General features: G+C 39.4%; 1 protein-coding gene across 1 annotated transcript; it reads right to left on the reverse strand.

The window, feature by feature from the left end:
• Positions 1-731: 731 nt before the first annotated feature.
• Positions 732-14,113, reverse strand: LOC120901055. The gene is made up of 3 exons (XM_040308759.1): positions 13,993-14,113; positions 13,656-13,900; positions 732-1,052 (listed from the first exon to the last, which is right to left on the reverse strand). The coding sequence occupies exons 1-3, from the start codon at positions 14,111-14,113 to the stop codon at positions 732-734; spliced, it is 687 nt and encodes a 228-aa protein (XP_040164693.1).
• Positions 14,114-14,519: the final 406 nt, after the last annotated feature.

Below are 14,519 nucleotides of genomic sequence, written 5' to 3' on the forward strand. Positions count from 1 at the left end.
AAAAAACCAGCAATCTAAAAGAGGCATAGCAGGACGTTCAAAATCGGCAAACAAATTAAGAAAAACAGTAACTTAACAATTTGTTACACATTTTTCAAATTAAAGTTAAAGTTTGTGTTAAATTCTTATACTTAACATGTTAATAGTAATATAGTTACCATTTATTAGAACATCGACATGTTATTTTTTTTTGTACGAATTATCTTACGAATATACGAATCATTTCAGGTATGACTCCATATCAATCAATCATCAAATGAACCCTCTATATATTACAAACTCTCTGGTAGAATATCACAAGAGAACGCATTTCATTAATGAAAAAAAATCAATTGATAACCGAGAAAATATATTATTGGTTGACCTCAAAGATAAGTTCATCTAAGAAATATCATCTATTATTTACCCAACAGTTTCTGATGCTATGTAGATATCGATTGAAAGCTTATTATGTATGATTCTCGTTTCTAGAATGACGGATGAAGATCTACGAAATTTTAATAGTATCCTGGCTTTAACTCTAGACTAATCGAACAACACACCCTCGCGCCCATTGTACAATATTTCAGATATGGTTTGCGTTCTGAAAACATCTGTTGTTGACGGTCGTGAGTCCTTTCCTACAGGAGGCATCTATTTTCGCGATGCATGGGCTTGTATAATAAATGCTTGTGTTTCACTACTCGGGTGTGAGTTATAAAATTATTATCGTGTTCTGCACATGTGGGTTCCTACATATCACTCTTCGCACATCGGTTCACGATCAGGATCAACAGAACATGGTACATATCGATCTTTACTACGTGCTTCACGTTACAAGCCGCTTCTTTCATATTCAGTGTGATAATCGCCAGAAGACAGTTCACGCAATAGGCAGCCACCTCGAGTCCCATGAAGCTCTTGGACAGTATGGCCACCTTCTTTTCTAACGCGAGTTGCTCATTGACCTGCTTGGCATCGGCCGCCGTACGCAGTACGCACACGTTGCACAAGTAGGCACCATCAATCGTAGGTCGGCCAGGATTTGAATCAGTCGAAATGTGCGCCTGATACTACCAGATGTGGTAGCCAATGTCCCAATGGCACCGTCCTGCTTCGTTACTGCAGTGCCCAGCATGATTTCGATGTCGTTATGTATCGTCGTAGAACTGTTGCGTCAGCAGCAGGACATTTTCCAGATTCAGGTCTATCATTTTGCTCACCTTCACCCGGCCGTAAGTTAGGGAATTTCCCTTCTTTATCATCACTATCCACCCGATGAATCTTTCCTGTCGTTCATATTGAGTGTGATAAGGTTTAAACTAGAGTTGGGCAAAACGCACAAAAAAGCGGAACTGGGTCCGGACGATTCCAACAAATTTCGAACCCAGTTCCGAAGGGTAGGTTCAATCCGGCAAGCCGGAACCGCCCGGAATCGCCCAGAATCGTCCGGAATCGTCTGGAATCGTCGGAATCACCCGGAATCGCCCGGAATCGCCCGGAATCGTCTGGAATCGTCGGAATTCCATTTCATTTCATGTCATTTATTCAGTGCATAACCTAATACAAATAGATACAAACAGTAACACAAGATGCTAGCGTCCATATCGTACGATATTGAGGAACTCAGTGCGCGACATTCCTGGCTTAAATGTACGACAGACAGCATTGACATATGCGCGGCGGCCGGAACGTGAACTTGAATCGTCTGGAATCGTCGGAACAGTCGGAATCGACCGGAATCGGCTCCACTATTCACTACTATCGATTGACTACGATTCCGCACGATTCCGGACGATTCCGGTCGATTCCGGGCGATTCCAGCCAATTCCGGCCAATCCCGACTGTTCCGACGATTCCGGACGATTACGACGATTCCGCACGATTCCAGACGATTTCAGACGATTCCGGACGATTCCGGACGATTCCGGTGGAACTAGCGATTCCTTCTCTCTGGAATCGGAATCGGTATCATACTTGCCGGAACCGGAGCGGAACCGTGGGTGCGATCCGCAGAACCCATCTCTAGTTTAAACTCGCAGACAGAAAAAGCAAGGCTTATGGTTCCTATAATAACAAAGATGAAGGAAAGTATAATCATCTAATGATTATTTCTTTCAACAAAATAGTTCAAATAAGATACTTCGACTGATATTGTGCCTGTAGCTTGAGCAGCATCATCACTGTGTGTGTAGATTCTGTTGGTAAACAAAAATCAACGGCAGTTGTCAAACTGATTTCCAAAATGGCAACATGCCAAACGCTAAGAAGATACCTCCTCTATATTCCTCCTTGGGAAAAATCACGGAGGACGGCTGACAGCGATTGGCCGTCTGACGCACCAACACATCCAAACTAGACATGGGTAAGAAGATCGGGAATCATAAGGTTCGCTCGCTCCCAGTAGTGAGCGGGCGCTCGCCGCTCTTCATTCCAGAAAAATATGATTCGCCCGCTCGCATCAAAAAATATAAAAAAGCTCGTTTGAAACTAGTTGCCCCGAGAAAAAAATCAAAATCTATCTACAGTCAGTCCAAAAGTATTCGTCTAGTTGAATATTTTACAGAAAAGGGCGAATTATGGCCGCAATATGTATGGGGCGATAAAAGTAATGATGAGATTTGATGAAGGGACCATCAAGGGTCAAGGACCTTTTTAGTTATTTAAGTACTTAAGCATTTAAGCAGTTTTTAAGTACTTTGAGTCCCAGTTCTGAGAAATTTTACTTAAAATGTATCACATGTTTCAAGAACAGTCGAGCTGGAGAACATACAGGGCATTGTCATTTGCCCGAAACGCCAAACCAGCTGAAACCAAACTGATGAAAAAGATTTAGTAGACTCTGAATATGATATTAGTTGCCTTTTTTCAATGAAACTTGGCCACGTAGTCCGGAAATGCAAAATTTATACCAGAGAACAATTGGAACAAGTCTTGTAGGATGAGTGGATCAAAAATACGCCTATTTAATGGTTCAAATGAGTTCTTGCGTTGTGCAAGTAGTCACCAATAGTCATAAATGCAATAAGAAACAAGATCAGGACATTTTTTTTATTCCATAACCTTTGTTTTCATACAAATATTACGCCAAAAGTCTGATGGACGAATACTTTTTGCGCGCCCCTTAAACTACTTTTTTTTAGTTTTTTACGTATTTTGGTTGCTATTACACTACTTAAATGCTTATTTTTTAGCAAAACGTGTGTATTGATGGTCCCTTAATCAAACCTCATCATTACTTTTACTACTCCATGCCTATTGCGGCAATAATTCGCCTTTTTCTGCAAACTATTCAGCTAGACGAATACTTTTTGCACTGACTGTATATCTCGCGAGCGCACTGCCTATCCAAAATCCATGCAGAAAAAAACAGGGTAGGCAGTGCGCTCGCGAGCTCGGCAGTTTTTTCTGCATGGATTTTAAGTATACAAGCCGCTCGCGAGCTACTCTGTTCTTCTCACTGCGTATTTTTGATAGATAGTGCACTCGCGAGCTAGGTTGTAGAGTCGCAGATAAACAGCTGCTTTTTAAAAAGCAAGGTATATTTCGACATACACAAATCGGATTTATAGTGGTTATAATACATATTACCTAGTCAAAATTTCTTCGTTGTATTCGCTGCAGAAAACCAGTCATTACGATAAAGAATATCAGTTGTTTTGTAATAGAAAAAAAGTATTCCAATTGCCTTACGCTATGTATTTTTTTTATACAGGAGGACAGCTTTGCCTTATTGCTTAAAGACTCACTATAATAATGATTTGTGTAACATTCGTTCACAGAGTGACATTTTGTTTTTCTTCCTGATTATTATTTTATTCCTGCTAAAAAGATCATTATTTCATTAATGAACGGATGCCACGGATGAAAAAATGGGGATCACAATTAATGAAATGAAAACTCATTAGTGATTGTTTTGTTCCCATCGAAGATGTAAAAAATGTGTATTTTTGTGTATTGATTTTTTCTCACCATTAACTGTATACTCTATTATTCGATAACAACCTGCATTAATTCAGCAATACCTCACGAAAAATATCACCTATATCTCCTGTCCAATTAAAGGTATGGCTAGCGCGAGCGGACGAATCACCGCTCGCTCGTGATTCGCAGTAAGCAAAAGAGCCAGCTCGCTCGAATCGTCCCAAAGAATCATTTTGCCCATGTCTAATCTAGTGTTGGGAAAAAGAGCACAATTAGGTGTGCTGTGCGCACACGCACGCACATCTCAGTGTGCGGTGCACATTTCGCACTGTGCGCGCACACTCCGCACTGTGCGCGCACTCCGCACTGTGCGCGCACTCCGCACTGTGCGCGCACTCCGCATTTTTCGCACAGTGCGAGCACACTTCGCACATTACGCGCACTTTTCGCACACTCTGCACAGTGCGAGCACAGTCCGGACTTTTCGCACACTTCGCACAGTGCGAGCACAGTCCGGACTTTTCGCACACTTCGCACAGTGCGAGCACACTCCGCACTTTTCGCACACTTCGCACAGTGCAAGCTTCACTTGCTACACTTTGCACTGTGCGAGCACACTTTGTACCATGGTGGTACGTACACAAAGACCACGACCACACGACCAGTGTCAGCTTTTTCTCTTAGAGTTCATTTACTCAGCGATCGGGGTCGTCTAACAGTGAATGAACTTGGCGGACACCTGACCTCTTCAAGCCCAACCCCCTCCCCCCCACTCCGTCCGCCCATCCACGATGGCTATTATTGGTCCCAACAGAAATCATGTGTAGATTCATACAAATATTGGAAACTCCATCGATTTGACATACACCTGTTTCGAATCCTTTAAAGGGTATAGACAATATTTTTTCAATCTAAGAGCCCCCTTCTACGCTGTACTTCATTCCTCGCTCTTCTTTTCCACCCTTTTACGCATGGCAAAAGCGCAGAACGCTGAAACTCGCGCGCACTGCTGAAATCAATACAATTTAATCATCGTTGGCCCAAGGCATTGGGTAGAGCGAGAAACAACATAATTCTTTGCAAGTGTGGATGGCCGGTGCACGAGCACACCGAAACCGCGCAAAGACATTTGCTGCGAGAATCGAATGCACAGAACGCTGCGCTTGACCACCATCGAAAACCCGTTACAGAAACACAAGGATACAACACACTCAGACAAAAATTTAAAGGCCCCGAAACACAATATCAACACAGCGGTCCGTAGCCGAAGAAATTATCAGGAAAAATCGGCTGACATCAAGCACGCGTTTCTTTAAAACAACTTAGAACTGTGAAGGTCGTAGGTAAAGGACGCTCCAGTGGGTTGAGGTTTCTCTTGAATTTGGCTGAGATGAATCGTGTCTGTGCTTGTACTCGGAGCCACCGCTTTGCGATTGTGCAATAAAACAGACAGCTGGTTTCACGCGAAAACTGTTATTCGCGTCGCAGGCTTGCGATAGCAGCGCATGTTTTGAATTACAATTTTCTTTTCTTCAATTTTTTTTTTCAAATTTTGTGATTAACTGAAGAGAAGGGGACATGGGACAGCGCGAGAGGGGGGGGGGGCGATGGGCATGTGTGTGGTATGAATGTGTGCAAGCGATTTATGGACCTTTGATTCGCCCCGACTTGAACTCGTTGCACCAACGGATCAGAGTCGCTAATGCTAACTGATGCTAATGCTTAAAGGCGGTTTGTCAAAATATGCTCAGTACTACACCACCTGACTTCCTGTAACATGGTACGAAGTGTGCTCGCACAGTACAAAGTGAAGCACTGCACGAAATTTGCGAAACATGCTTGCACTGTGCGAAGTGTGCGAAAAGTCCGGACTGTGCTCGCACTGTGCGAAGTGTGCGAAAAGTCCGGACTGTGCTTGCACTGTGCGTAAAGTAAGCGCACTGTGCGGAGTGTGCTCGCACAGTATGAAGTGTACTCACACTGTGCGAAAAGTGCGCGCACAGTGCGCAGTGTGCGAAAAAGGCCCGCACTGTGCGAAGTGTTCGAAAAGTGCGGAGTGCGCACGCACTGCGCGAAAAGTGCGCGCACCGTGCGGAGTATGCTCGCACTGTGCGAAAAGAGCGAAGTGCGCGCACTGTGCGAAAAGTGCGAAGTGCGCGCACTGTGCGAAGTGTGCTCGCACAGTACAAAGTGTGCTGTGCAGTGCGCACAATGAGGTGTGCTGTGCGCACAGGGCGCACTCGCGCACAATGCCCAACACTAGTCTAATCCAAATCTTCGACAGCGCGCTCAGGCGAGGGGTATGAGGCGGAGCCTGGGACGGGTAGCTCGACGAGCTGCTTGACAAATTTGCCGTTGGAGAGAAAAGGAAGGCATCAGAGAATTCTCCGAACACCATGATTTCTTCCGTCGCTTTGCATAGCGGGACTTAAACGCGGTTTCATTGCTCTAGTTTTTTGTGATACATTTGACACCAGTTATTTATTTCATTCAGTTCATGTATTGCATTTAATTCACTTAAATATTACTTCATAATATGATTCATAACTTTTACATTTTAATATAAGGAACTATTGATGAATTTGGTAGCATATAAATGGGTTTGATCAAATTGTTCAGCCCTAGAAGCTATTTTAATTGCGCATTCTAATGTTTTGTCCGCTAAATTAGCCTTTGGTGTAGATGTCTTTGATTTTCCTTAAATGTTCCTTTATGTCATTTTCCCGTTTTTCTTTGGCCTCTTGGCGTTGTAGGGCTCTTACTTTCTTTTGTTGCAGTTCTTTTTCTTTTTGCTCTTCTACTTTAAGAAGTGCATCTCTTCGTTCCTTAGCTGTTAATACAGGTTGAAATGAATTTTTATAATTTCTATGTCTACCACAACGGTGAGGCGTAGGTGGTACATTCAATACCTCTGAAAGTCGGCGTGTACCAATAACCAATGATGCGCCTTTTCCATTTTCGCATTGAGTCTCAATTTCCTTTTCTTTGAGATCATGATTGTTTAAGATTTTTGCATCCACTACAGAAAAAGAAACAGTGAGAATTATAATTTGTTTATTTAATAATTCAAGACTAAACTTTATAAAATACAGCGATGTTTTAATGGTTACTTACCATAATCCATCATTTCGGGTAGTTCTGAAGAATCCGTACTAGTAGTTTGTGGTTCAGTGGAAGATGTCGAAGGCAGTATATTGCATAATATATAAGAGCCTTCTTCGTAATCTGTCATATCTATTGATATATAAGTATCCAAAGGAGCTACGATATCCATCTTTTTGGATGAAGAAGCCGATGTAAAATCGTCGTTAACGACGTCGTCGTTGTTGTAAATTCTATCGAGTCCGTCTAAGCATTTCAATCCATTGGCTTCTACTGAAGATATTAAGGCATGGAAGCCAATACAATATGCGGATGACCATATTCACGATAAAAATAAGAGAGGATAACGTGTGGATTTACTATACTACCATTTGCTCAAATGTAAACATTACAGTTATATTTTGCTTAGCAGCCGCTTGCTCTGCTTCATACACATTGCAAGATCCAATTCGGGCAATAACCTCCTTTGATTTTTTGTGTAGAAAATAATCTCTAATATTTCGTGCAGTCCGTTTTTGTTAGCCAGCTTGTTATCATTTGAAACCATCCACGGATATTATTTTCGCTCACTCGGCTACTAGCCGAAGATAATATTTCTGGCGTACGAAAAGAAAACCCTGAATTACATTTCATATAGTTGCGCAGCCATTTGCGTCCTAACGTAAGTAAAGACTAAAAATTGTTAAAGATTTAAAGCACATAGTAAATGGTATTTTCCTGGTTGATTGTTTCGGAATGGAGTTACTCGATCCGGATTTGCTTCAAAATCTTCTTTCATCTTTAACAACAAAGCTCTACGCGTAACAGGAAAGCCGCGATCTTGCATATTACTTAACCAATCTGCTCCAATCTGTTCTTCTTGAGAAGATAGCACAGATTCTGGACCCGGCTTTGCCTTTTTTGTCTATAGCGGATAGTAGATATTGTAATTCCAAATCGTTTGGAGGCTGCGTATGCAGTTGAACCTGCATCAATAGATTCAATGCATTGGGAGATTGCTTCGTTCAACTATTGTTCCCGCTCACTCGTAGGTCCCATTCTGGAATGCTTATTTGTTATTGAATTAAAAACGTATTTTGCAATGTATTTGAGAGATAGCACGTGCTTTTTCTTCACTAGTGAATGTAGGAGACACCTTTTAACAACAAATAGCATAACACATTGTTTACACTGAATATGACAGAACATGGCGAACATGACAATGCGAACATTTTTGACAGTTGAGTTGAACTTTGTTTATAAATTTTAAAATCGATTCGTTAAGTTTATAGTAATAATTGCCAAATACTAAATTTTCAAATTAAAATTTTGATGAAAAGTTTTAAAAATCACTAATATTTAACCGCAATGGTCTTCAAAAAAAGCTAACGAGTGTCGGCTCTTCTGAGGACTGATTTTAAAACCAGAATAATTAATAAATGATAGTTGTTAATGAAAACCAACCTATACGTTGCTAATGAAAACCATGATCAGAATACAGTTTATAATTTATGTTAAAATACTTTAGGACGTTTTAAAAGGAAATGGATTGGTTTATACAACAGGAAGTGCTCCTTATGGCCATAATTGGATAATTGGTACATTTGCCTTAGTGCGATAATTGGTATATCGTTGTTAAGTTGTACCAATTAAGGACATAAGGCAAAAATGCACATTTTCGATGCAAAATTGATAAATTTTGATGTGAAGCTATTAAATAACAAGCGTTTTACATCATTATGGTGTTTTTTTCATATAAAAATATGTTTAGATGCTTGTAAATCACTAATATACTACAGTGGTGCTCTTAGCAAAATGGTAAGAGGTGGCCAAAAAGATTATTAAGAAATATGCGAACTAAATGTCTTTGTTAAAAAGGTGTGGCCAAAACAACTCAAGTCAAACATGAGTCCTTATTTCAAAATGAGATATAATTATGGAAATGAAGAAGATGTATTATACTACAATGAAAGGGTATAATGGGTATAGTGTCAAAAAAGATAATAACATATGTACTGGATCAGTGTCATGGTAATCATGAGGGAATTTTTCGAATGCTCCTAAGGTAATATTTGTGGTAAAAAAAGGATAAGGACATTATCGAATATGTACAAATATGTGAGGTTTGTCAAGCACGACAAGCGGTAGCCAAATAAGTTGTGATTATGAGTTGGAAAAGAGCAGAACAACCTTTTGAAAGAGTACATATTGATTTATTCTATTTTGAGTCACGGACATTTTTGATATTAGTAGATGCGTACACAAAATACATCGATGTGAAACTACTGAACAAATCTAAAGCGTCAGACATTATTGAGCAGTTAGAGTCAATCTTCGCATATTTTGGAAGTCCAAAGGAGTTAGTATCGGATAATGGTCCACCACTCAATCAAGAGATGTTTAGAGAGCTCTTGGAAAAACATAAAGTAAAGGTTACAAAATCACCACCATACCATCCGCGACCCAATGGTTTGGCAGACAGAAGGGTCTTAAGTAAATTTCTACTCGACGAAAAATGCAAACCATGATCTTTGAAGAGAAAAATCTACAAATTTCTGATTAATGAAAAGTATTTCTCATTCAATAACTGTTCTAGAAGCAAAGTTGTTTCTTCAACTCAAACTTAAAACGTGATCTTTTAACTCGTAGTTTACTGCACTACTTTATTGCTCTAAATCTTACAACGTAGCAAAGTAAATTTCGCGGCGGATCGGTTAACAAATTTCACGTACGCTTTCTTACGCTTTCTGACTTGATCTCATGGCGCTCGCGCGATGGCCGTTTTTCGATTCGCGCGGCGATGTTTTTTCTGCTCCCTCTGGTAACGGCAAATCGGCGACGTTTCGGTTCGGCTGTCAACCGCTTATCAATAAACACAAATTGTAAACAACAATTTGTCACTTTTCGCCGACCTCGTTGTTTTCTACAACACTAACCAAGGATACGCCATTAAAAGTTGTATTGTCCTATAGCGGTCTATGAGAACATCGATGGTGAAGTGGGTGGTGGGAGGAAAAAAATATCGGACTAGCATTACATTCCTTAACTATGTATGTAACAACAGCAAATATTTAGATTCTGCTAAAAAATCGTTGTTGAGCTTTTTGTGTCGCTTTTGTTTGATCGGATCAGGTTTGAACCGTTGCTCACAAAATTGATATGGTTCTCAATATTTTTTGAAAAACTTTTTATATACTTTGGTTTGCATTTTCAAAACAATCATTACAGGCGAAAAAAAACATTACAAATATATAAATCATAAAATTTCGTATGCGACCTTCATTCCGATAGTCTTATTGTGGTGTTAAAATAATGTTAAAATTACATAACGGTTACATTAAAAAATGGACAACAATTGTCGATTTTGCATGGGTTTATCTTTTCCCGCACTAACAAAACGTTAATTGTACTTGGAGTAGTAGTATCTCATTAGTTTTGACAAAATCAGTCGAACTCTAAGCATGATAGCCAAAACAGTGAATCAAAAGCGTCCGCGATCAAAGAATGGCACCCCATAGCGTCCAAAATGAACTCCGTGCGAAAGTTTGTGGACGTCGTATAGAATAAGTAATACCCGTTTTGGCATTTTGGTCACCAACATCTTGGCACCATTAGGCAACAATCAAAGCATCGAAGGAAAGCCCAGGTTCATTTTTGAGGTTTCAAATGAAGTTGAAATGAAGACAGAGGGTCAGGTCAAGTGGCTATATTACTGCGTTAGCTGGACCGGGATATCGATGCAACCCACCAAACAGTAAAGTTAGAAATCGCATCCACTGCACAATGGGCATTTGCCGGGATGAAATTCAAAAAATCAACTTTGTAAAAGCGCAATTCCAAATAATAGGTTTTAATACTAAGGGTTAAACTAAGAAAAATACCAAATATGAGCTCTTTATCTTTTCTGGTTCTCTAGAAAAGACCTCTCAAAGTCGAGACTTGTTAAAAAACGCAGAAATTTTTTCACTTTTTTGGAAAACTTTGAACCTTTGTAACTTTTTCAAATATAAACCGATTTTGATAAAATTAGACATTTTAAAAAGGATATTTAGCCAGTTTTATAAATATATTAAAGATTTTGAGTTAAATTAATTTTTTGCAAAAATATACGATAATAACTGAAAAAACTTCCCGAAAATTTCCATCATTTTAATTTTTGACTTGATGCCATTATGGAAGTGGCGTAGAGTGGCGTTGTCTCATATATGTCACATAATAGTGTAATATATATACTATCAATCTGTGAAGAAATATTCTGCGAAAGTTTGCGAACGCGAGTTTTATTGAAGTTTTTTCACATCAACTTTTTCTAAAAACAGACACATGCGTAACTAGGCGGCTCCATAGGTGCCTAGTGTAGCGTATTTAGTGTATTACACAAAAATATATTCTACGTGCTTTTGATTACCTTCAATTTCCATTACGAAGCTGTGTATCTTAGTTTCAGCTCATGTGCTTATCTAATATGTAAATTTCTATTCTAACCTAACTTTATTATAAAATATAATGAAGCAAATCAGAACCAAATACCTTTTGGTCCTGCTCCAGATTATAGACGGATGTAAGGAAAATAATTCTAAAATTATACGCATAACAGCAAAAAATTATGAATACACCAGCATCTATTGCCGTTTTTGGAGAAGAAACTCCCAAAAGTCATGACAAACTAAATATAAGGATAGAGGGTAATATGCTACAAAGAATATTTTGCAAGAAAGAAAATGCATCCAGAAGGACATTTTGTATAATGAGCTGTATTACTCTCATTCGTTAACCAGTTCAATATCAGTAGCTACACACGCTAAAACAAAAACAGGGTTTAAGTTTACAAATGAAGTAAATACTTTGTTTGTAGCTATAGTTGAATTCTGATTTTTCAGATACAGTGAACCCTCTCTTATTTGAGAGGCGATGGGACTGTCGAATAAGAGGGGTTTTCAAATTACAGAGGTGGAAAGTGAATGAAAGGTCAATCCAAAGAAGAAAGAGACAGAACATTTAGTATGCAGCCTTAACTGTTGCTATAGGAAACTGCGAACAGGATTGCCAATTTGAGAATACATCATTCAATAACCATGGCAACACCATACACAAATAAAAGGGACACAGATTTCAGAGGTTTTCCAAATTAAAGGAACAAAAATATACTGGAAATCAAGGGACTGTGCAAAATGTTCAAATAAGAGAGGTTTTTCAAATTGGAGAGGTATCAAATAAGAGAGGGTTCACTGTAGTTGTAAAACCAAGAACATCAGATTTTTATTTTTATTTTTTCTTCTGAAGGCAGTTCAGGACTTGGAAAAGTATTGGATGAATATTGTGTGATATCAATGCCCATGAAAATGTGTAATTCCTATTTTTTTAAACAACAGATTTAAAATTTTAACCTTCAAAGACAAAAATATGTGCAGCTTTTCATTACGAATTTGGGAACTACTTCATTTCAATGTATCTCCTCTATCTAATTATTGAAATGACTTTATTTTTGTCTTTAGAAATGTGAATTAGACGTTAGGAGCTTGTAATAGCATCCACCTAGGTTGTGTATGTCCATTTTTAATATTTGTACTACCTGTGAGTAAAAGTGATGAGAATTAGCTACCATTGTCCTATACAAAGCAGAAAATATTATCTTATTCAAAATTATTATGTTTTGTTCATATATTCTGGAACATCACAGTATATTTTAAAATGGTTTATACTATTAGAAACAACAAATACAAGAAAAAACACACAAAATTAAAAAAAAACAAAGCAAAAATCTCTTAAAACACTATTTTATGTAGCGCCACCTGGTGGTATGGATGCAAACTACATATAAAATGTTATTTACTATCATAACACTTTACTACAAACGATAAAAACTAACAATTTCTGCAAAAATAATTTTATCCCGAAATTTGTTCTAAACTGCCCATTGTGCACTGGCTTCGCCGTGGCAAACAATTACGCAAAAACTCAATGCAATCATTTCAGGTGAATTTCGACAGAATTTCGATATAACACCCTAGTCCGAAAACTGGCCCAACATCCCTCACCTGTGTCCAATCGATTTATTTCTCTACGCCAACGTGATGCAAAAATTCTACTCTAACAAGTTTGTAGCGAAAACTTACGATTAATTGATGAAAATCGAAGGTAGAACTTAAATCATGCATGTCTTCGTCCACCATGGTAAAAATTCCTTATTACTGATGAAAGGCAATTCGCAAAGTCTTGAACATATTTGTGCAAGTAATCTGAAATAATTCCCTTTGAACAGATGTAAATGTAAATAAATTATCTTTCCTACTTTTTTCTACAGCCAGTCGAAAATGGCATATTTTTTCATGAAAAAGCTACGGGGATATTGACCTCGAGTTCGAACCATTGTACTTTTTCAAGTTTTAATTAAAGTACTATGGAATGATGGACCGTCCAGTATCTTTAATTAAAAGTTAAAAAGTACGATGGTTTAATATGGTAAACTAGAAGATCTTCAGTAATTTGTGTACGAATCATTGCTTCCCATCTTTCAAAATCAGTCAAATCCTTTGGCGGGCCGGATTGAATGTTGCGGCGGGCCGTATTTGGCCAAACTTTGCCGAACGCTGATCCAATGGATACCGCAAATTTCTCATGTTGGGTACAAACCGACCGTAATAGTTTATGGCCCCTAAAAACGATCTTACTTCGGTTAAATTTATTGGCTCCGGCAACTTGCGAATAGCTTCAACCTTCTGCGCATCAGGCCGTAATCCATGGCTGTCGATAATGTGGCCCAAATATTTAATTTGGTTAACCCTGAAGTGGCATTTTTCCACTCGCAGTGTGAACCCGTAGTTCTGGATCCGATTCAAAACTTGTACTACGGCTGCGTCGTGCTCCGCCTCGGATGGACCTCCGATGATGATGTCATCCAAGAACACTGAAACGCCTTGGATACCGGATAGCATTATGTCCATCAATTGCTGAAAGGCTGTAGGAGCTATTTTAATGCCAGTCCCGTCGAATAGTCGCCGCAAATACGAACAAATCCGTTGGCTTTGCGCACGACGACCACTGGAGCTGCCCATTCGGCAGTAGTTACAGGAGTGGTGACATTCAACTCCTCAAGACGGTCGAGCTCGCGACTCACGGTTTCCTCCATCGTGTAAGCTACTGGGCGGCTGGGTCTAAAAACAGGACGAACATTATCACACAAGGTAATTTTTATACTCGCCTTTGTACAGAGTCCTGTTCCCGTAAACACCTTGGGAAATAGCTGCTGGAACGATTGCTGTCCTGCTACTGCAACGTGATTGCAGAACGCATCCATCGGCACCGAGCAGAAGGAGAAAACATCAATCAAATCCACTCTCAGTAGTAGTAGGTTTGTTGCTCCGCATACGCTAAGTGTCGCCTGCCTCGTCTGGCTACCAACACTAACAGCACAGCTGAATTCACCATCCAATACCAGTGTAGCTCCCGATGCAGTTTTAGCAGTGACGGATGACGGTGTTAACGGCGGGCTACCAATTTTGCTCCACGTACGGCGGTAGATGACACTGATATCC

This window comes from Anopheles arabiensis, chromosome 3 (assembly GCF_016920715.1).
Source record: "Anopheles arabiensis isolate DONGOLA chromosome 3, AaraD3, whole genome shotgun sequence".
In the NCBI taxonomy this organism is placed as follows: Eukaryota; Metazoa; Arthropoda; class Insecta; order Diptera; family Culicidae; genus Anopheles; species Anopheles arabiensis.